This window comes from Salvelinus alpinus, chromosome 9, assembly GCF_045679555.1.
Source record: "Salvelinus alpinus chromosome 9, SLU_Salpinus.1, whole genome shotgun sequence".
NCBI classification, from domain to species: domain Eukaryota; kingdom Metazoa; phylum Chordata; class Actinopteri; order Salmoniformes; family Salmonidae; genus Salvelinus; species Salvelinus alpinus.
In genome coordinates, this window is record NC_092094.1 from 22,593,444 (window position 1) to 22,617,875 (window position 24,432).

Here is a 24,432-nt window from a genome sequence, read left to right on the forward strand (position 1 = left end):
ATATGAACTTAATCGAACAAAACATATATGTATTGTGTAACATGAAGTCCTATGAGTGTCATCTGATGAAGATCATCAAAGGTTAGTGATTCATTTTATCTCCATTTCTGCTTTTTGTGACTCCTGTCTTTGGCTGGAAAAATGACTGTGTTTGTCTGTGATTTTGCGGTGACCTAACATAATCGTTTGTGGTGCTTTTGCTGAAAAGCCTATTTGAAATCGGACACTTTGGTGGGATTAACAACAGATTACCTTTAAAATGGTATAAGATACATGTATGTTTCAGGAATTTTAATTATGAGATCTCTGTTTGGCGCCCTGCACTTTCACTGGCTGTTGTCATATCGATCCCGTTAACGGGATTGCAGCCATAAGAAGCAAATTAATTAAGACTTACTTTTCAACATATTGATACAGCCCAACTGATAAAACTGCACTGTTTTGAATTGAAAAGTTCAAATAGAGTATAGTGTTTCACATCATGATATATCGTTTTGCGAGTCACGATGTATCGTCAATGTCAAATATCACGATATTCGATTTAATCATATATCGGCCCAACCCTAGTGCCAATATGTCGACCGGTGGCTTCAAAGCCTCTCAATGGCCAATACATAGCATCATCAATCCAGGGTTTATATACATCCTTGGATACTACTCATTGGACAGGTATGTAAACTGTTGGAACTGTGAACTTGAAGTTTTACTGCTACCCAGTGGAGAACGCTTGCCCCCTCTCATTGAAGCCACGGCGGTTCAAGGTCGACCGCGGTACTGCAGGCATCGTTATCAGAAAACAGGATCCACCATTATAGTAAATGGAAAAATCTTCATGGTCAATCTTCATCTAAGTAAAATAAACATTCTAAGACAATCACGTTACCAATAATTGCTTCTTATACACCAGACTTATGTCCTTGAACCAATTATTTAATTAAAATTAAATTAAAATAAATAATAATTTGCACACAGAAGTTAAGGATCATTTAGTTGCTAATGGCAGCCTGCAGGGCCCCACAGTCGGCCTTCAACTTGAGTTACACAATGAGAGGGGCAGCACTGAGCTACCCTGCAAAGTCACTTCCTGGAGTAGCTCTAACTGTGCATGTTATGTCTCTATGAGACGCCATTTTAACAGATTTAAATTTGGCTTCAATGCGCTATTGAGTTTTTACATAGGAATGAATGGTGTCATTGGAAGTGTTAGAGAGCGTCAAAACCATGATGTAAATTGTGACTGACTCTACAAATAATAATAAGTTGTTATTTATGATGCAAGGTGATTTGTAGATCAGTCATTAAGCAGTTGCCTGCACTGTCGAACAAGCACATATCTGATAACAGGGGCTGGGCTCTTAGGCTGCACTGCCATCTACTGGCTTCATAAGATATTACAAGTAAAGCTGCAGATATTGAGTATGAAGATGGCTAGTGCAGATGTAAACTCAGGAGGATGGTGGCTCCTTAATTGAGAGGATGGGCTCCTGGTAACAGCTGGAGAGGAATGAGTGGAATGGTATCAAATACAAAACACATGGTTTCCATGTGTTTGACGCCATTCCGTTCGCCCCGTTCCAGCCATTATTATGAGCCGTCATCCCCTCAGCAGCCTCCACTGCTGTACATTAGTATTATTGGTGAGTCATTTTATCTGGCTGTGGAAAACCATCTCCCATGAACTGCCAGCTTCATTCATATGTTTTTGTTTGTTTTTTAAAAGCAGAAGATTCTGTATGAAAAGCACTATATAAAATACATCTATTATGTAAGGAATCAAGGGGATTGGATGCATGTTTTAAAGAAACGCTCCTCAAGATTAGAGTGGCGCTGAATGAAGAGAATGTTTTCCACTGAGTTTATAAAACTAAAAATAACAGCACAGTAAGATGTTTTATGTAAAATATTGTCAAGAAAATTAGGTTACTGTTATTCCCGTCCATATTGCAGAATGCATATGGCTGTTTTGGCTGCCAGAGCCAGCCTACCTCTGAAAATAACATAAGGTCCTTGGACCTTAAGGAGTAATGGTAACGTTAGGCTCCTTAAGAGTACATCTTGGGCTAGCTATCACTAATCCTCCCAGTGATTCCCAATACTATTAGCCTGGTCACCCAGATCTGTAGTGTTTTACATTATATTAGTTAATTCCTGACTCTAAATCAAGATGGCGTTTCTTTTGGAATTACACACACACACAGAGAGAGAGAAAAGTATGGACACCCCTTCAAATTAGTGGATTTGGCTATTTCAGCAACACCCGTTGCTGACAGGTTTATAAAATCGAGCACACAGCCATGCAATCTCCATAGACAAACATTGGCAGTAGAATGGCCTTACTGAAGAGCTCAGTGATATTCAATGTGGCACCGTCATAGGATCAGTTCAAGTCAGTTCGTCAAATTTCTACCCTGCTAGAGCTGCCCCAGTGAACTTTAAGTACTGTTATTGTAATGTGGAAACGTCTAGTAGCAACAACGACTTGTCTGTCCTCTGTTACAACACCCACTACCAAGTTCCAAACTGCCTCTGGAAGCAATGTCAGCACAATAACTGTTCATCAGGAGCTTCATGAAATGGGTTTCCTCAAACAAACATAAGATCGCCATGTGCACTGCCAAGCATTGGCTAGAGTGTTGTAAAGCTCGCCTCCATTGGACTCTGGAGCAGTGGAAACGTGTTCTCTGGAGTGACTAATCACGCTTCACCATCTGGCAGTCCGACGGACGAATCTGGGTTTGGCAGATGCCAGGAGAACGCTACCTGCCCAAATGCATAGTGCCAACTCTAAAGTTTGGTGGATAAGAAATAATGGTCTGGGGCTGTTTTTCATGGTTTAGGCTCCTTAGTTCCAGTGAAGGGAAATCTTAATGCTACATCATACAATGACATTCTCGACAATTCTGTGCTACCAACTTTGTGGCAACAGTTTGGGGAAGGCCTTTTCCTGTTTCAGCATGACAATTCCCCTGTGCACAAAGCGAAGTCCATACGGAGATAGTTTGTCAAGATCGGTGTGGAAGAACTTGACTGGCCCTGACATCAACCCCATCGAACATCTTTGGGATAAATTGTAACACAGACTGCGAGCCGAGCGTAATCGCCCAACATCAGTGCCCGACCTCACTAGTGCTCTCGTGGCTGAATGGAAGCAAGTCCCAGCAGCAATGTTCCAACATCTAGTGGAAAGCCTTCCCAGAAGAGTGGAGGCTGTTATCGCTGCAAAGGGGGGTACCAACTCCATATTAATGATCATGATTTTGAAATTAAATATTCGACAAGCAGGTGTCCACATACACTACATGACCAAAAGTATCTTCATAACACAACAATCACTTTGATTGTGATTTAGAATGAAGGTAGGCCTACATATTGTAAAGCGACTTTGGATAATTGAAAAGTGCTATATAAGTCCCATGTATCATTATTATTACATAATAAAGTGATTGTTGTGTCATAAATCAAATCGAGATTTATTTAGACAGTACATTATAGACTTGGAATGCAACAATGTTCTTTACAGGGGAAAAAAACAAATAAAAAAAACAATGAAAATAAAAGCTGAAACACTTACTACAAAAAAAATAACAAGATAAAAAAAATGTTTTAAGACTGACAAACTGAATAACTAAAAAGCACCGTAAATAAAAACAAACATAAAAAGATGTATTTTAAGATCTCTTAAATATGTCCACAGTTTCATCCTCCCTCAGGATCTCTGGCAGGCTATTCCAGATGTAACAGTATAACTTTAGTACCGTCCCCTCGCCCCGACACGGGCGCGAACCAGGGACCCACTGCACACATCAACAACTGACACCCACGAAGCGTCGTTACCCATCGCTCCACAAAAGCCGCGGCCCTTGCAGAGCAAGGGGAAACCCTACTTCAGGTCTCAGAGCAAGTGACGTAACCGATTGAAATGCTATTAGCGCGTACCCGCTAACTAGCTAGCCATTTCACATCCGTTACACTCACCCCCCTTTCAACCTCCTCCTTTTCCGCAGCAACCAGTGATCTGGGTCAACAGCATCAATGTAACAGTATAACTTTAAACCGTCCCCTCGCCCCGACCTCGGGCGCGAACCAGGGACCCTCTGCACACATCAACAACTGACACCCACGAAGCGTCGTTACCCATCGCTCCACAAAAGCCGCGGCCCTTGCAGAGCAAGGGGAAACCCTACTTCAGGTCTCAGAGCAAGTGACGTAACCGATTGAAATGCTATTAGCGCGTACCCGCTAACTAGCTAGCCATTTCACATCCGTTACACAGAGGCTGGGGGCATAGTAACTAAAGGCTGCCTCTCCATGCCTCTTGGTCCTAGGCTTTGGGATAGTTAAAAGGCAGTGCCGGAGAACCTGAGGAACATACTGGGTACACAACTTAAAAGCATGTTTGACATGTATTGGGGTGCACAATCGTAGATTAATTTAGAAACCAATAGAAGAATCTTCAAATTAATTCTAAAACTCACAGGCAGCCAGTGCAGAGACCTTAAAACCGGAGTAACGTGTGCTCTCCGTCTGGTCTTGGTCAGTACCCGTGCTGTAGCATTCTGTATGTTTTGCAGTTGACCAATGGCTTTACTGGGTAGACCAGACATGATAGCATTACATTAGACAAGCATGCTTGTAATAAAAGCATGGGTCTCTGCTACAGCCTGAGAGAGAAACGGCCGCGCCGTGGCAATGTTCCTCAGGTGGTAAAAAGCTATTTTGGTGACATTCCTAATGTGTGATTCGAAATTTAGTTCCGAATAAATAATTACACCTAGGTTTTTTTATCTGATGTTTTATATTTATTGCCCGTGAATTAAAATGTGCAGCTAGAGTCTCTCTCTGTGCTTTGGCTCCAATAATAAGTACCTTGGTCTTGTCTTGATTTAGCTGGAAGAAGTTGTGAGGTCCTAAACCAATTTAAAACTGGATCGGAGATAACAACCCACTTTCTAGCCTGTCCAGAAGGACATCATGGTCAACAGTGTCGAATGCAGCACTTAAATCTAAGAGTACAAGGACAGAGAGCTGTTTGGCATCTGTGTTGGCTCGAAGATAATTTACCACTTTAACTAAGGCTGTCGCTGTGCTGTGGTGGGCATGAAAACTAGATTGGAATATTTCCAAAATATAGTTGGCACTTAAAAAATAATTTAGCTGTTTGAAAACCAATTCATCCAGAACTTTTCTTAAGAATGGAAGGCTGGAGATTGGCCAACAATTGCTAAGAGCTAAAGAATCTAGATTACTTTTCATCAGAAGGGGTTCCCAGAACAGGGAGTGAGTAACAATTCTTCAGATATGCAATTTAAACTGTTTTGAAGAAGGTGGTGGTATCAAGAAGGCAGGTAGAAGGCTTAAATTGTGATATCACTTTCCTGAGCATGTCTGTGTCAACCAGGGAAAATAAATCTATAGTGCCTTTGCGTGGTAGGCTAGGGCACATATCAAACTTCTCATCAGGTCTTGCTTGACTGATACCCAGCCTAATGTTGGTTATCTCAAAAAATATGCTGTCATCCCATCACATTTAGATGTGGAGGAAAGTTCACATAGGCTTGCAGGGGTTGGATTTATCAAGCCATCTATGGTCGAGAAGAGCACTCTCAAATTATTCAGATTAATAGTGATCATGTTAGAAAAATGAGCCAGTCTGTCATTTCTAATTGCCTTGTTATATATGCCAAGTTTCTCTCTCAAAATATCATAATGGCCCTACCAACTTCGACTCTCTCTGCTTCTGCTGTCTTTCTGAAATGTATCTTTAATTGACTAGTTTCCTCACTCATCCAAGTGGCGCCTTTTCAACTTTACTGGAGCTATGGCATTAATGGTTGCGCTTAATTTGCTATTAAAGTCATCAACTAAATCCTCACAAGAGGAAGGCAGAATAGGTGGTGGAGTATTGTTCATACACAATCAAATCTGTAGCAACTTCAGAGGTAAGATAGCGTCTCTTAATAACGCGTTGGGCAACAAGGTAGTAAAAAATACACAGATCAGAAAGTAACAACAATTCAGGAGAATATGTCAATAGAAAGTGCATTGGTAACCAGGTCAAGAGTATGGCTGCGGCTATCAAAACACTGAACAAACAGACAGGTTAGCTAAATAGAATAGATGTCGAATACAACATTTAGGCTTTCAAGGCAGGATTGTAGGCTCTGCTGTCAATGCTTTTGTAAGAGACTAACGTTATTCCTTATCTTGCACAAAATCATGTAAATTAAGTTACGAAGTAGGCAAATTTTTATGATTTTATCAACACGCAAACTGAAGGCAATGTTCGATAAACATGTAAAATTACCTGTCTTTCCAGAGAGCGGAACTTTAGAAAGCTGATGGGGTGGAAGGCGCGCGTTGAAGTTGTTGCGCAACAAGGGATGTTCTACATCAACATGCAGACTGTGACGCGTGCAACATAGTGACAACTTCTACTTGGCCAGCTCCGAAGAAAATTTGAATTGCACCTGTTTAGATTTCTGTGTTGCTGTATTTCTCAGCTGGCATCTGTCGCATGCAGCACCATTTACCGCGAAGGAAGTACGTCACTTCCAGCTTTCAGTGCGGGAAAATCCTTCTCTGTGCATATGCGATTTGAAATGGTTTGCCCTCTCCCGCCAAAATTCTGAAATTTAGAAACGGCATAGACTTTTTGATGTTTTATTTATTATACAGTGGGCCTACTTGCATTTGAGTACCAAAACATGGTCTATTTTGAATAAGGCCTAGGCATTTATAAATATGTTAGTGTAAATGTCCAATGAAAATCTCACTTTTAAAAGTTACTATTCTGCGATTTTAGCATGTCAATCTTGTTGGGGTACACTCAACATTTTTTATATGCATGCCAGCAAAGTCACAACACTAAACAATACATTCATTGCACTATAAAGGTGACAAACGGTGCCCATAAACTGTTAGGGCCTACATAAAGCTGTCCCAACAGCAGGGCTTTCTTTTCAGCACCATGGAGTGAATCCTTAACACAGTCACACCTGGCTATCAGTGGAGCCTTGTCTGGCAGCAAAAACAGTTAATTCAGCCTCATTTATTGCCTTTTTAAACAAATGTGGTTTTTATTGACAATTGAAATTTACAAACTATGGCATAAGAGAATGATGAGAATAAGAGGCAATCCGTAATTTCGATGAACACATTATTGAGTGAGGTAAAACAGATGTAGTCAATATAACTATTTGTTCCGCACTTTTGAAATGTACAGTGACAGAATTCAGAACATGGACCGTTCTTACAGTGTTGTCCCTGTACACCAAGTCAGAACTGTAGGATAAATAAAGGGGGCATATAAGCAGACAATGAAAGCTCTTAAAATATTCAATGACTACATTTGTCTAAAACAGGCTATAGGCTACATGTGCACCACAAGGTCAGAACAGTAGGCTAAGTTATAAGGGGGAAAGGGACCAAATTATTAGGGTGAGGCACATGGGCTACTAACAGCTTACTACACAACATACACTTAGTATTACTTTCTTAGCTACATTATACATATCTCCCTGGCATATTACATAATTTATGCAGCGACATACAAAACATTTTTGGACTCACCTTGTTGTGCTGTGCTCACTTGAACAGGAAGGTGGCGCCGCAGTCCTTCTTGTGGGCAAATTTTGTCATCAAACTTTGTCATCAATGTCTGGCAATCTCTGGATTTATGGTGCTTTCAAGACAACTGGAAATTCTGAAAAAAACAAGGTCGGATCATGACGTCAGTGATCTTCAGGTCGGGGCTCTGGAAAGAGGCCTGAGTTCCTGACATGGAATTCCAAGTTGGAATAACATTCAAAATGTATTTTTTTGTCAGAGTTCCCAGTTGTCTTGAACTCACTGAAGTCTGAGATTTCCCAGTTCCGAGTTTCCAGTTGTTTTTAACGCGGCAGAAGTCATGCTGGATTGACAGCATGGCCAATGTATTCAACCTTTCCTGGCCCATGGTGTTGCATGTGAATGTTTATCCTTTTAAGGTTTATCCTATTCAGCTCTCCACTGAATAGCAGGCTAGTGATTGCTTTGCAATGCTTTCAATTAGCCACTGATTCCTTCCAAACCACTCTTTGTTGAATTTGCCATTTCCAACTTGTTGTGTAATGTTTATGTCCAATGGCCGATGAGCACCGATGCGTTTTATCTATAATTTTGCTTCATATGACAAGGATTGAAAAGGATTTGCCAGTAGATTGACGACTTGATTCATGGCGATGACTGTTTGTCTAGCTTGCTAGCTAATATTTTGAAAGTAGCTACGGTAGGTATAATGTTATTTGATGTCATTTTATCTATGGCCAATGACATTGAGCCTTATTGGATGGGCACCTATTTTTTTTTTTTATATATATATTTTTTTAATTGTATCCCATTTTCTCCCCAATTTTCGTGGTATCCAATCGCTAGTAATTACTAACTTGTCTTATCGCTACAACTCCCGTACGGGCTCGGGAGAGACGAAGGTCGAAAGCCATGCGTCCTCCGAAGCACAACCCAACCAAGCCGCACTGCTTCTTAACACAGCGCGCCTCCAACCCGGAAGCCAGCCGCACCAATGTGTCGGAGGAAACACCGTGTACCTGGCCCCCTTGGTTAGCGCGCACTGCGCCCGGCCCGCCACAGGAGTCGCTGGAGCGCGATGAGACAAGGATATCCCTACCGGCCAAACCCTCCCTAACCCGGACGACGCTATGCCAATTGTGCGTCGCCCCACGGACCTCCCGGTCTCGGCCAGCTGCGACAGAGCCTGGGCGCGAACCCAGAGACTCTGGTGGCGCAGCTAGCACTGCGATGCAGTGCCCTAGACCACTGCGCCACCCGGGAGGCCGGATGGGCACTTCTAATGTAAATCTATGGCAGCACACAAGGGGCTTGAATTTTCGAGTTCTCCCTGTAGATTTTTCGGTGAAGTAGTTTCACCATGAGTGACAAAACACTGAGCCAATCACGGCGGAACTAGAGAACATTACCAACCCCTACACTCGTTATTTTCCGCTGGCTGCCCCACCACCACAGAAAGCAGCACACCATATATGAATTGATTGCCCCCCATCTATCGTCGGAGTTCATACTGCTAGGTGACCTAAATTGGGATATACTTAACACCCCGGCCATCCTACAATCTAAGATAGATGCCCTCAATCTCACACAAATTATCAAAGAACCTACCAGGTACAACCCCAAATCCGTAAACATGGGCACCCTCATAGATATTATCCTGACCAACTTGCCCTCTAAATACACCTCTGCTGTTTTCAACCAGGATCTCAGCGATCACTCCCTCATTGCCTGCGTCCGTTATGGGTCCGCGGTCAAACGACCACCCCTCATCACTGTCAAACGCTCCCTAAAACACTTCTGCGAGCAGGCCTTTGTAATCGACCTGGCCCGGGAATCCTGGAAGGATATTGACCTCATCCCGTCAGTAGAGGATGCCTGGTTGTTCTTTAAAAGTGCTTTCCTCACCATCTTAAATAAGCATGCCCCTTTCAAAATATGTTGAACTAAGAACAGATATAGCCCTTGGTTCACTCCAGACTTGACTGCCCTTGACCAGCACAAAAACACCCTGTGGCGTACTGCACTAGCATCGAATAGTCCCCGCGATATGCAACTTTTCAGGGAAGTCAGGAACCAATACACACAGTCAGTTAGGAAAGCAAAGGCTAGCTTTTTCAAACAGAAATTTGCAACCTGCAGCACTAATTCCCAAAAGTTTTGGGACACTGTAAAGAATAAGAGTACCTCCCCCTAGCTGCCCACTGCACTGAGACTAGGAAACACTGTTACCACTGATAAATCCACGATAATCGAGAATTTCAATAAGTATTTCTCTACGGCTGGCCATGCTTTCCACCTGGCAACCCCGACCCCGGCTAACAGCTCGGCGGCCAACAGCTCGGCACCCCCCGCTTCTCCTTCATCCAAATCCAGACAGCTGATGTTCTGAAAGAGATGCAAAATCTGGATCCCTACAAATCAGCTGGGCTAGACAATCTGGAACCTCTCTTCCTAAAATTACCCTCACTAACTTTAAGCGTCAGCTGTCAGAGCAGCTTAGCGATCGCTGCAGCGGTACACAGCCCATTTGTAAATAGCCCATCCAACCAACTTCCTACCTCATCCCCATATTTGTTTTTCTGCTCTTTTGCACACCAGTATATCTACTTGCACATCACCATCTGCACATATATCACTACAGTGTAAATTGCTAAATTGTAATTACTTCGCCACTATTGGCCTATTTATTGCCTTACCTCCTTACTTCATTTGCACACACTGTATACAGATTTTTCCATTGTGTTATTGACTGTATGTTTGTTTATCCCATGTGTAACTTTGTGTTGTTGTTTTTGTCGCACTGCTTTGCTTTATCTTGGCCAGGTCGCAGTTGTAAATGAGAACTTGTTCTCAACTGGCCTACCTGGTTAAATAAAGATGAAATTAAAAAAGCACTGAGCTAGGCTGAAACTCCTTACTCAAGAACGCGAAAAAGAAACCACGTTTGAATGCGGCTTAACTCAATTATTATTCTTTTTTACATTGTTTGCAAACTGATATGTGACACGTATTAATGCCAAAATAACATGCAAAACAGGCATCAAAAAAGAATACAACATTTATATATTTTTTATTTTGCTAAACAGGTGGGGCTGAAAACAGGTGGGGCTCTGCCTGAATGACGGGTCGCCACTGGTTAACTCATACCCAGATAATGTTGTATATTCATGTTTTTGGCCAAAGCATAAATTGGAGAGAAAAAAAACACTTCAAAAACCTCACCTCAAACAGATGTTTAAAAAATGCTAGCTATTTCATCATAGAGGATGTCATCTTGAGGAGGATGAGCTGGCCAATCAACAGTCTACTTGTACGAATATTGTTAATAACCAGTAAACACCCATTCTTTTGTTGTGGTAAGTCCACACCATTCCAACACAGAAAAGCTGATTTTCAACATACTTAATTACCATTTGTTGGAAGGAAAACTATTACACTCATATTGTAATATATAAAAATGTAATAGTAGCATATACTAACCAATTGCATAAGTAGGCTAGCCTATTCATAACTGGCTGTTCATGACTGCACATATAGAGAATGCAATAATACATTGACCAACGTTTGACTCGGTAATGCACATTTTATTACAGTATGGGCTACTCGTTGCATGAGCACATTTGGAAAATGGTAGAATGACTTGTATTGAAATTATTATTGTGCCTTGACATAGGCACTTATAAAACCCTACACATTGGCCAAGCAGGTGTCCAGATGGGCAGTGCATGTTGGGAAGGGCCATATTTACAGAATGCTTAATTTAGACTTCATGACATGGCTTATAAACAAATTATATAAATGGTTTATTTAAATGAGGCACGACATGTGCAGTTTCCATTACAATGAGTCACTGCTGTTGACATCAGACAGTGAGTTAAATTTTCTTTCTTCTTCTGAAACATGTTCTTTACCTTAACTTTTCAACTTGTAGGAAAACACCAGACTTTACAACACAAGTCCATGGTTTTATATCTTACACATGCATGCCCTGAGTATCAGATGTGTCCATTTATGTTCCTGTTGTGCAGATTACACAGTGCAGTCAGCTAACGAAAGGTTATGTGATGTAAGCCTAATTGTGAAGCAAACTGGCCTGGTTAAATGCCCAGTCCAAAACAGTGTATGTGTGTGTGTGTGTGTGTGCATAGTCTTATTCATAAATCTATGCTTGTGTGCGTGTTTGCTGCCTCCAACTACAGGTGTCTGTTGTTGCTGCTAAGCAGTTTGGGGTAGGCCGTCCCAATGGAGCGCCCGTGCCTGACCACCACCACCTCCAGCTGACATTCGTCAATGTTGACCACCACTGTGGTGCTCCGATGTGTGTTGATGAGGAAGATGATGGTGTAGAGGGCCATCTCAAACTCCGGACTGGCCCCCACGAAGGCACTGCCCACCGGCTTCACCAAACCGTGCCAGCTGAACTGGAGGTTCAGGACGTGGTCGTCTTGGTCAGGCTGTGTGTGTGTGAGTAAGTGAGAAAGAGTGGGGGACATCTTTGTTAGACAAAAGTAAATTCATAAAATTGGTTTGTGTGGGTTGGGAACAAACATAATTTAACATGAGTTCGACATGTTCAAAGCTGCAGTGAGAGTGAAGGTTTTGATATCCTGTCAAAGTAAAGGTAATTTTGATCAATGTTACATGTTTGAAAAGGGCTGTTAGGACTCTTACTATGTCATGGTCCCTGGCTTTGTATCCTTTGTAGTCCAAATTCCTGCTCTTCTCCTGCAGGTAGAACTGGACCCAGTTATGGAAACCAGCAATCTCATTTCCGAATTTAGTCTCTCCAACAAACACATGCTCAAATCCGCACGAGTCCTTACTGTCAAATGAACAACAGACTGGGATAAGACACATTTCACACAAAGTAACAAACAAAAATGTGGCGGCAATTCCAATGTTATTTCAAACTCCAGAAATGGCGGTCAAAAAGTTTCTCAACAAACAGCCGAACTGCTGGAGAGAAGCAGTGAACAAGTGACAGGATATGGTCCACATCTTCTGGACATAAAAAAATACTGGTGAGCTGGAATTACAACAATAAACAGGTCATTAAATATATAATTAGATAAGGACCCACTATGTATCATACTTAGAGCAATATCAGAAAGTTTCCTCAGTGGTGGACAATGTAAAAAGTGGCTTATTACCTGACTCTTCCCTACAAATCAACACATGTTGGATCTAGTGAGCAAAATTACGTTGAAAAAATGTCTAAAATACACATTTTCCGGACATTGAAATCTGGTTCATTTTTGGTTCTGAATGAAAGTTGAAATATATACTTTACGGATGTTGAAAACATGTATTTTTTCAGTAATTGTTTCTATGGACAAATTTCAACCGTATATAATGTATCTACATGTCAATGAAGAAAGCATTATATCACATTCAAAATAGTTATTTCCAATTAAAGTAAGAATCATTTCTATAACTAAAGATTGCAGTATGGAATATTTATTACTGTCCCCATCGTTCACTTGCGCTTACTTTAGCCTTTTTAAACGCTTTAAAAGTCTTCTGTCAAAACCAACAGAACACTTCAACTACAACAACATTCTCAGTAACGGTTACAGAAATGTTTTACTTGCTATGAACCTAATATGTGGTTATTTATCTATGGTTAGTTGAATGAAAGTTGAATGTAAGTCGCTCTGGATAAGAGCGTCTGCTAAATTACCAAAATGTAACTGTAAATGTAAAAATGAACACTTGCAAAGCACACTTATTCTAACGAGCTCCGCACCCAAACAAGACCAAATTTGGTCAGTCCGGACCAGACCAAATCTAAACCAATCATAGATGTCTATGTTTCACAAGTTTGGATAGCAGAGTACAGTCCTGTACAGTACAGTAAAGTACAGTAAAGTTCAGTACAGTACAATAGAGTACAGTCAAGTACAGTATAGTATAGGGGTGAGAACATTTAAATGTTAAAATTGTTAAAGAAAATTGGGATCCTTAACATTAACAAAAATCCCAAACCATAAAACGATATTTAACAATGTTATTTATTTATTTATTTACCCCACAACATTAAATCACAGTGCAATTATCACAAAACATATTATTAACTGTGTTGTAGCGTACCTATTCGATAGGCTATAAAGGCCTGGGGAAAGTTGTGTAATATAAATAAAACCCTCCTCTCTCCCTCGCGCTGGATCGCCTGGGGGTGAATTCATTATGCCGATTCTGTTGCAAAACGTTTCTAACATGGAACGGGAAGGGACCTACCTGAATTTGCCCAATAGAAACTCTAATTTTAGTTGCAAAATTAGCTTATGATGCGAGTGTGTGTTCCGTCTTCAGTCTGTTGCGTGTAGAATATCCTAGCCTATTCATTGATGATAGGCCTTGCTAGGGGGAAAACACCCTATTCATTACCAGTGTTGGGAAAGCTACTCTGAAAATATAGTTTACGAAGCTACTAATTACTTCACACTGGAAGAAGTTGAGCTACACCAAAGCTACCCTTAAAAAAACATAGTTTACTTAACCGTCGCGGACACAGACATCTTGCATTCGGACAAGCTAAACACCTTCTTCAGTGCCACCGACACCACGCTACCAAGGACTGTGGGCTCTCCTTCTCCGTGGCCGAGGTGAGTAAGACATTTAAGTGTGTTAACCCTCGCAAGGCTGCTGGCCCAGACGGCATCCCTAGCCGCGTCCTCAGAGCATGCACAGACCAGCTGGCTGGAGTGTTTATGGATATATTCAATCTCTCCCTATCCCAGTCTGCTGTCCCCACATGCTTCAAGATGCCCACCATTGTTCCTGTACCCAAGAAATCAAAGGTAACTGAACTAAATGACTATCGCCCTGTAGCACTCACTTCTGTCATCATGAAGTGCTTTGAGAGACTAGTCAAGGATTATATCACCTCTCTACCTTACCTGACACCCTAGACACACTTCAATTTACTTACCGCCCAATATATCCACAGACGATGCAATCGCCATCGCACTGCACACTGCCCTATCCCATCTGGACAAGAGGATTACCTATTTAAGAATGCTGTTAATTGACTATAGTTCAACACTATAGTACCCTCCAAGCTCATCATCAAGCTCGGGGCCCTGGGTCTGAACCCCGCCCTGTGCAACTAGGTCCTGGACTTCCTGATAGGCCGTCCCCAGGTGGTGAAGGTAGGAAACAACACCTCCACTTCGCTGATCTTCAACACAGGGGCCCCACAAGGGTGTGTGCTCAGCCCCCTCCTGTACTCCCTGTTCACCCATGACTGTGTGGCCTCGCACGCCTCCAACTCAATCATCAAGGTTGCAGACGACACAACAGTAGTAGGCCTGATTACCAACAATGACGAGACAGCCTACAGGGAGGAGGTGAGGGCCCTGGAAGTACGGTGCCAGAAAAATAAACTTTCACTCAACGTCGACAAAACAAAGGAGCTGATTCGTGGACTTCAGGAAACAGCACAGGGAGCACCCCACTATCCACATCGACGGGACCACAGTGGAGAAGGTGGAAAGCTTCAAGTTCCTTTGCGTACACATCACTGACAAACTGAAATGGTCCACCCACACAGACAGTGTGGTGAAGAACTCAAACTCAGGATGCTGAAGAAATTTGGCTTGGCACCTAAAATCCTCACAAACTTTTACAGATGCACAATTGAGAGCATTCTGTCAGGCTGTATCACCGCCTGGTACGGCAAATGCACTGCCCACAACCGCAGGGCTCTCCAGAGGGTGGTGCGGTCTGCCCATCGCATCACCGGATCAAACTACCTACCCTCCAGGACACCTACAGCACCCAATGTCACAGGAAGGCTATAGAGATCATCAAGGACAACAACCACCCAAGCCACTGCCTGTTCACCCCGCTATCATCCAGAAGGCGAGCATCAGTACAGGTGCATCAAAGCTGGGACCAAGATACTGAAAAACAGCTTCTATCTCAAGGCCATCAGACTGTTAAATAGCCATCAGTAGCACCTTAGAGGCTGCTGCCCTATATACATAGACTTGAAATCACTGGCCACTTTAATAATGTTTACATATTTTGCATTACTCATCTCATATGTATATACTGTATTCTATTCTATTCTACTGTATCTTAGTCCATGCCGCTCCGACATTGCTCGTCCAAATATTTATATATTCTTAATTCCATTCCTTTTCTCTGGTTTTGTGTGTATTGTCGTGAAATTGTTAGATATTACTTGTTCGATATTACTGCACTGTTCGAGCTAGAAACACAAGCATTTCACCACACCCGCAATAGCGTCTGCAAAACACGTATATGTGACCAATAAAATTTGATTTGATTTAAAATTACTCTGGAAAAAGTTGTTCACTACATCCAAACTACTTTGTGGTAAAATATCATATCTGAAATCTAAAATCTCTTAGACTACAAATTGCAAGAACAGATCACTCTGAAGTCAGATGTTAACAGAATGTGTAATTTAGCCTATTAAACACAAAAACTATAGTTCAAGTGAGAATAAGGCAGGTTTCACGCCAAAAAATAAAGGACATTTTTGCCTTCAAAAAACGTAGTGTGTAGTTCCAGTTGTTAACTCCACTACTACATGGCAGAAAAGTAACCACTGACAACACAACCAAGATTTGAATTTAGTTCATCTACCACCAAGCTACTGCAAAATGTAGAAAGATTACTAGTTGAAATACATGTAGTTCACTACTCCCCAACACCGTTCCTTACAAAAACTTTGATGTATTTGGAGACTTCCCAGTTCAGATCAGTGCAGATGAATGTCTACACTTTCTCCTGGGACACTGTGTTTCAAATAAAGAGTGTTAGCTGAACAAATCCTGCATTCAATACAAGTTTCCGGGATGGACATGATTGCAGCAAAAGTGAGTTTAGTTTGTGTTTGATGAATGTTTTAAACCCTGTAGATTATGTGAATTATTTAATTCTTATCTTTATGCGTATGTGAAATGTCAGAACTCGTCTTCTCTCCTTTGACAAATTATTTGCTTTATGACATTCTGTTTGCCATGAGCACTTGTTCACTGTGTACCATGTCATATTTAATTATCATTTGTGCATCCCTTTGATAGTATGTTGTTTATTGCAGAACTAGCATACGTTGTACCTTGTAACAATTGCAGCATGTTTTCTGTTGCAAAATGTTTCACTATGGTGTGCACTAATGAATACTCCCCAATTCTTACCTTCCACTTCTGTAGTAGAGGTCGAACCAGATGGTGTACAGCTGACGCTTGAACGTCCTCAGGTCTGATTGGGAGTGGCCCTTGCTAACCAGATACCTGTGGGCATGCTGTGGGAAAAACATACATAAATAAATTCACCAGGTGACACACACCAAGCTCCTCTCTGTCCATATTGTCAATGTGAGATGTCACAATGACTAATAGTCTTATGCATAAGAGGGTAAAACACAATTTGACAGAAATTGTGTTTTACTTGCCTGTTATAATTTTCTTAGAAATGTTCATCTCAAAATGATAAGTTGTATTAAACACATTTTGAACATGTGTCCCAACAGGCTGTAAGGTCTTTATTTGAGGAAGAGGCCCCAGCCAAGACAGCGTGCCAAGACTCCCCAGATGTTTTAGATGTACTGCATTGTGTTTTTCTCCTAACATCGTGGCCATGGGCATCCAAGAACAGAGTGTGACAGGAAGAGCCAATACTCCCTCTGGAGTTTGGTTTCACAGAGTAGCTGGGAGTCCACTCACAAACACTCTTTTCAGGCAAACCCAAAAGCACTTATGCACATAGCTTAGGGCTGGGAATTGCCAGGGACCTCACAATACTTTGGTGCCAATATGATTTGTATTGCGATTCTATATCACAATTCTATATGTATTGCAATTTGATACTGCGATTTTATTGTGATCTGATGTTTCAAACATATTGCTCACTTTATGTCTGCTGCAGAGGAACAAGTAATAATTTCTACATATCTTGCATTACCCATCTCATATGTATATACTGTATCCTATACTATTCTACTGTATCTTATTCTATGCCGCTCTGACATTGCTCGTCTATATATTTTTATATTCTTAGTTTCATTCCTTTACTAGATTTGTGTGTATTGGTATAATGTCACGTTCCTGACCTTGTTTTCCTTTTGTATTGTTGTGTTTAGTGGGTCAGGACGTGAGATGGGTGGGCAGTCTGTGTTTGTTCTATGTTAAGTGTCAGGTTTAATTGACCTTGTATGGCTCTCAATCAGAGGCAGGTGTTTTCGTTTTCCTCTGATTGAGAGACATACATAGGGAGGTTGTTTCACATTGTTTGTGGTGGGTGGTTGTCGCTGTGTCTGTGTTTATTGCACCACACGGTACTGTCTCGTCTCTCGTTCGTTCTTTCCTGTTCATGAGTGCATTGTTTTTTATGTTCACCAGTTCAGGTCTGTTTAACGTCGTTTGTTGTTTTGTAGTTTATGCAAGTATAAGTTTTTGTGTTCGTCTTCGTCAGCAAATAAATCTATATGTATTCACAACCCGCTGCACCTTGGTTTAATCCCTGCTCCTCCTCTTCGGATGAAGAGGAGGAGGAGAGTCGTTACAGAACCACCCACCTCATTACCAGAACCAAGCAGCGGGGAAAAGGACAGCAACCGCAGAAATCCCAGGACTTGTGGACTTGGGAGGACGAGTTGAACGGAGAAGGACCCTGGGCACAGGCTGGGGAGTATCGCCGCCCCAAAGCTGAGCTGGAGGAAGCGAAAGCTGAGCGGCGGCGATATGAGGAGGCAGCACGGCAGCGGGACAGGTACGAGAGGCAACCCCAGAATTTTTTTTGGGGGGGGCTAGAGAGGAGTGTGGCTAAGCCAGGTAGCAGACCTGAGCGCACTCCTCGTGCTTATTATAAGCATCGCGTCACTGGTCAGGCACCGTGTTATGCGGTTAAGCGCACGGTGTCGCCAGTGCGTGCCCATAGCCCGGTGCGCTATAGAGCAGCCCCCCGAAAGTGTCATGTGAGTGTGGGCATCCAGCCGGGGCGTATTGTGCCTGCTCAGCGCGTCTGGTCTCCGGTACGCAGTTTCGGTCCAGGGTATCCTGCGCCGGCTCTGCGTGCTGTGTCTCCTGAGCGCTGGGAGGGTGCAGTGCGTCCTATGCCTACGCTCCGCTCGTACCGGGCAAATGTGGTAGTGGAGCCTAAGAGAGAAGTGCGCGTAGTAGGCACTAGATCTCCAGTGCTCATCCACAGCCCGGTTCAACCTGTGCCTGCACTCTGGAGGGTACGGGCTGGTGTAGTATTCCAGCCTGGGGGAGTGGTGCCAAGGCTGCGCACCAGAGCTCCAGTACTCCCCCACAGCCCGGTCCTTCAGGTGCCTCGTAACATCAAGCCTCCTGTAGGTCTCTCCAGCCTGGTGGGTCCTGTGGCAGCCCCACGCACCAGGCTGTCTCTCCGTCTCCTCCCTACAGGTGTGCCCATCTGCCCAGCGGTGCCTGAACTGCCCGTCTGCCCAGCGGCGCCTGAACTGCCCGTCTGCCCAGCGGCGCCTGAACTGCCCGTCTGCCCAGCGGCGCCTGAACTGCCCGTCTGCCCAGCGGCGCCTGAACTGCCCGTCTGCCCAGCGGCGCCTGAACTGCCCGTCTGCCCAGCGGCGCCTGAACTGCCCGTCTGCCCAGCGGCACCTGAACTGCCAGTCTGCCCAATGGCGCCTGAACTGTCCGTCTGCCCAATGGCGCCTGAACTGTCCGTCTGCCCAACGGCGCCTGAACTGCCCGTCTGTCATGAGCCTGCAAAGCTGCCCGTCTGTCATGAGCCTGCAAAGCTGCCCGTCTGCCATGAGCCTGCAAAGCCGCCCGTCTGCCAAGAGCCTACAGAGCCGTCCGCCAGACAGGAGCCGCTAGAGCCTTCCGCCAGACCGGATCAGCCAGAGCCTTCCGCCAGACCGGATCAGCCAGACCCTTCCGCCAGACCGGATCAGCCAGAGCCTTCCGCCAGACCGGATCAGCCAGAGCCTTCCGCCAGACCGGATCAGCCAGAGCCTTCCGCCAGACCGGATCAGCCAGAGCCTTCCGCCAGCCAGGACCAGCCAGAGCCTTCCGCCAGCCAGGACCAGCCAGAGCCTTCCGCCAGCCAGGACCAGCCAGAGCCTTCCGCCAGCCAGGACCAGCCAGAGCCGTCCAGCCAGGACCAGCCAGAGCCGTCCAGCCAGGACCAGCCAGAGCCAGCTAGCCAGGATCCGCCAGAGCCAGCCAGCCAGGATCCGCCAGCCAGTCCGGTGTTGTCCCTCAGTCCGGAGCTGCCGTCCCTCAGTCCGGGGCTGCCCCTAAATCCAGCGGGACCCATGTCTAGGGTTCCCAGTCCAAGGTCGGTGGCGAGGGTCGCCACCTTGAGGAGGCCACAGAAGCGGGGATTTATTATGGTGGGATGGGATCCACGTCCTGCGCCAGAGCCGCCGCCGCGGACAGATGCCCACCCAGACCCTCCCCTAGACTTTTTTTTATGGTGCGTCCGGAGTTCGCACCTTAAGGGGGGGGTTCTGTCACGTTCCTGACCTTGTTTTCCTTTTGTATTGTTGTGTTTAGTGGGTCAGGACGTGAGATGGGTGGGCAGTCTGTGTTTGTTCTATGTTAAGTGTCAGGTTTAATTGACCTTGTATGGCTCTCAATCAGAGGCAGGTGTTTTCGTTTTCCTCTGATTGAGAGACATACATAGGGAGGTTGTTTCACATTGTTTGTGGTGGGTGGTTGTCGCTGTGTCTGTGTTTATTGCACCACACGGTACTGTCTCGTCTCTCGTTCGTTCTTTCCTGTTCATGAGTGCATTGTTTTTTATGTTCACCAGTTCAGGTCTGTTTAACGTCGTTTGTTGTTTTGTAGTTTATGCAAGTATAAGTTTTTGTGTTCGTCTTCGTCAGCAAATAAATCTATATGTATTCACAACCCGCTGCACCTTGGTTTAATCCCTGCTCCTCCTCTTCGGATGAAGAGGAGGAGGAGAGTCGTTACATATAAGTTGTGTAATTGTTAGATATTACTTGTTAGATATTGCTGCACTGTTGGAGCTAGAAGCACAAGCATTTCGTTACACCCGCAATAACATCTGCTAAACATGTGTATGTAACCAATAGAATTTGAATTGATTTGAAGAGAGAGCCATGAGAAAACAAGTTTTTGAGAAAAAAGTGTTCAAAACATGTTTTATTTGTTTTTATGAATCGATATTTGGAAGTCACAGTATCGAAATGGAATCGGCGAAAATATACAATACTTCTGAAGCGAACCTCAGCCACGCTCTTAACAACTGAGCCACACAGGACCACTATACCAATTGTAGGCAATTTAGGTGACAAGGTGACATGTTCTGCTGTACCTTCATGACCTCCGTGTTCAGAACGGCATCCAGGAAGAGATTGTTCTCTGTGACCTCCTCTCGGCTGACATGCTCTGCCACGCCTGTTGACCTCTCATAGTTGTCCAGGAGCTTCATGAAGCCTGCAGCGGAATGTCGTTGAAGACATCAAAGAACAGATTTAAAGTCACAGAAAGCCATTAGAAAGGCATTTGAAAGTAACAGAAAGTAATTTTTAAGTAATTCTAAAGTCTCAGAAAAACACGAACAAGTGTAGTCTATTTGAGACTACTTCAGTTCACAGAGTCTATAACAATTTGTTTGCCAATTTTGATGTAGTCACAGATACTTACGGGAGAAGGTAGTAATGGTCTTCAGTTTGTTCTCATTGACATTGGAGAAGAGAGGCGATGAGGCATGGTCCCTGGCATGGTTACTGCCTTGAGAGACATAGCCAGCTTTGCCCTGGAGTGGACGACATACAGATACACCAACAACTAAACACTTCCCTCATGTCAAAATAACATAGGCTAGACCTTCTTCTTATGAGATGTATTTCAGTATAAGGACAGGAGTTTTTCTTGAGCAAGCCTACATCTTAGGGAGGGGTATGTTAGTAGGGACTGGAATTTTTCCTGAGCAGGCCATTTTAGGAGGGACATTTCAGGGGTTTTCCTGTCCAGGAGGCCTACTTATGAGGGGCAAATTAGGGCCAGGAGCTGGTTCCTGTCCAGCTCCTAATTATAGCCTGTAACTAATAATGGAATGTGTGTCAGGTAAGGTGGTCAGGGAAAACTCTAGTCATGGGGGCCCTAGTCATATCCCACCTGCACAGAGATGGTATAGTCAGTTCCAGGCTTCATGCGGTTCACATCCAGCTTCCAGAGCTCATTGAAGAGATCTGACAACTCTTGGTTTATTGCCTGACTACAACAACAGGAGAGCAAAACATGTTTTATAATAAATTGTAATAATTATGTTATAAGTATATAATAATCACATATAGAAATATTGTAATAACCAGATCAGTAATGTCCATGTAAACAATAGTTACTAAGGCTTTTATATCCATGTTGAACCCATCATGATTCTGAATGACGCAACACTGAACTGGGATCTTTACTCTACCCCAGGTTTGTTTTGTTTTCCTTAAAATTGCCTATTGTAAAAGCATTTTGGTGTCTGAGAAAAGCACTATTAAAATACTATGTATTATTTGTACATTTCTAAAAACGCAGACCCTTGAAAGTAGTCATGAACCAATACTGTTTGTCTATTCATTGGATTTGCTTTTAATTCTTTTGATTTCTGTTATTATTGTATAATACAGAATATTTTAGGAATATCCACATTCATACAATAATAACAGTAAATGCAATGAAATCGGATGGTTTAAACTAAAGGCTACATTGGACTGGATTATGTGCTAGATTATCAGAAACACAGATGAACAGTAGAGTGAGCAAACGTCATCTCCAGTGATTCATATACCTTGCTGCATCCAGAGGGGGGAACACCACTGCCAGCAAAATGACAAGCAATCCACAGCCTAGCAAAGCAGACCTGTAGATTACACAATTTTAAACATAATATTGTGGTAACATATTTCCATAGAAAGGTTTTAAAACGTGGATGCATACAATTCTTTTAATAAATCGAAAAAGTTTTAAAAAACTAACTCTAAATTAACTGATTGACTCCATGGTCAATCCATAACCTATTGACAATCACTATTGAAATATGTTGGTTATGCATGTAGTGCATGTTTTGGACTTTTCTCACTACTCTATGGCAATAACATACATAACAACATTCTTCATAAATTACGCAATGGAGAACAGAACAGAGTGCAAACACAGGCAAAATTCTCAACTTGTTCAGACATGGTTCAGTCAGTGATTTTTTTAAATGAATGCAGTGAAAGTTATGCTGTGATTCTAAAAAAAAACGACGTTTCAGAGTAAAAACCTTTATGTAAAACAAAACGTTATCTTACCGAGGTGCCATAGTACCTCCAAATGTAGGCTTTTGGTAGTTTACAATTTTCGAGGTCCAAAGGTATGCTGTGTTCGAAGTTGTCTTGTACGATTGCAACAATAACTCTGCAACTCCACCCGAAACACGGTATGTACATACAGTGTACAAAAATACATTGTCACAAACCGCGCGTGCGCATAGAGAAACAAACTGTGTAGCAAATGGCTGTGGTAATAATTAGGCTACAGCCAAAGCACTCTTGCATTTCTGTCGAAAATATTCACAACAGCAATTTTTTGGGGCGGACTGGTCATTTATTTTTATTCAAATAACAGGCCTCTTAATAAAGATGCCCTATCCAGAAATCGCTCCGCCATTTCCTGGTTGCTAAACTTCTAATTGTTCGCTTAATTTCAGTGTATGTGACAAAACAAGCAAGTAACGTTATAGTGTAGAAAATGACATAGTGTAGAAAATGACTGTACCATCTAAAGCGCTGTGAAATATCTTTACCATAACCAAAAATATATTATGTTCAGCTGTTTGAAGCTGGTGTACTAAACCAAAAGTAAAAGACTCAAAAACAGCGCTCGTAGTGACTGGGGACTTTAAGACCTTTACAGGATGGGTTTCCCTATACCTGGACAGTTGAGCTAACGTGCGCTAATGTGATTAGCATGGCAGTTGTAAGTAACAGCAAACTTTCCAGGACATAGACATGTCTTATATGGGCAGAAAGCTTAAATTCTCGTGAATCTAACTGCACTGTCCAATTTACAGTAGCTACTACAGTGAAAAAATACCATGCTATTGTTTGAGGAGAGTGCTGTGCTCTGGTTTGTCATCCTGAGGGCCCCAGAGATAAAATGTTGCATAGTTTTGTTTGATAAAATCTATTTTTATATTCAAATGTAGGAACTGGGTTCTACAGTTTGAACCCCTGCTGTCTCTGGCTCCATACCCATCCCGCCCGGGTCATCTAGATGTATAAGCTAATGATCCATCATGTATGACTTTCCTGGGAGTGTGTAAACTTCAATTTTGTATTACCATATAATTTTTGTATGTTCTCTATAGTTATGTACTTGAAAATGTATCAATTGATCAATTCAGCACATTTGGGCAGGCTTGATACAAAATATTGTCCAGTATTGCCATGCTTCACTGGATCAATCTGAAACTTTGCAAACACACTGCTGTCATCTAGTGGCCGTAATCTAAATTGCTCCTAAACTGCAATAATACATTATGGCATCTCTCTTGAATTTCAAAGATGATGGAACAAAAAATAACATTATTATGTATTATCTTTTACCAGATCTAATGTGTTCTATTCTCCTACATTCATTTCACATTTCCACAAACTTCAAAGTGTTTCCTTTCAAATAGATATGCATATCCTTGCTTCAGGTCCTGAGCTACAGACAGATAAATTTGGGTATGTCATTTAATGCGAAAATTGAAAAAAAGGGTATGATCCTTAAGTGTTAGTGCAGACAAACTTAAATCCTTTAGACCTAATTTCTACCAGCATGTCACATGTGCAACCAGAGGAAAAAAATCTCTAGACCATCTTTACTCCACACACAGAGACGCGTACAACTCTCTCCC

General features: G+C 42.8%; 2 protein-coding genes across 2 annotated transcripts in view; both read right to left on the reverse strand.

The window, feature by feature from the left end:
- Positions 1–6,568, reverse strand: part of LOC139584503 (NAD-dependent protein deacetylase sirtuin-3) — a 35,441-nt gene extending 28,873 nt beyond the window's left edge. The window contains exon 1 of the mRNA XM_071416453.1: positions 6,305–6,568. The gene's annotated coding sequence lies outside the window, so the exon portion shown is untranslated. The remainder of the gene's footprint in view (positions 1–6,304) is intronic.
- Positions 6,569–11,129: 4,561 nt separating this feature from the next.
- endouc (endonuclease, polyU-specific C) lies at positions 11,130–23,349 on the reverse strand. Its single transcript, XM_071416454.1, has 8 exons — positions 22,841–23,349; positions 22,336–22,407; positions 21,672–21,771; positions 21,198–21,309; positions 20,866–20,987; positions 16,737–16,843; positions 12,238–12,388; positions 11,130–12,020 (listed from the first exon to the last, which is right to left on the reverse strand). The coding sequence occupies exons 1-8, from the start codon at positions 22,849–22,851 to the stop codon at positions 11,760–11,762; spliced, it is 936 nt and encodes a 311-aa protein (XP_071272555.1). The 5' UTR covers positions 22,852–23,349; the 3' UTR covers positions 11,130–11,759.
- Between the last annotated feature and the right edge of the window lie 1,083 nt (positions 23,350–24,432).

Excerpts from the sequence above, each read along its gene's own strand:
- endouc (XM_071416454.1), bottom strand. Across the intron at positions 21,310-21,671 it reads ACTATACCATCTCTGTGCAG|GGCAAAGCTGGCTATGTCTC; the intron begins GTGGGATATGAC and ends CGTCCACTCCAG. Across the intron at positions 12,389-16,736 it reads CTCTACTACAGAAGTGGAAG|TAAGGACTCGTGCGGATTTG; the intron begins GTAAGAATTGGG and ends TTCATTTGACAG.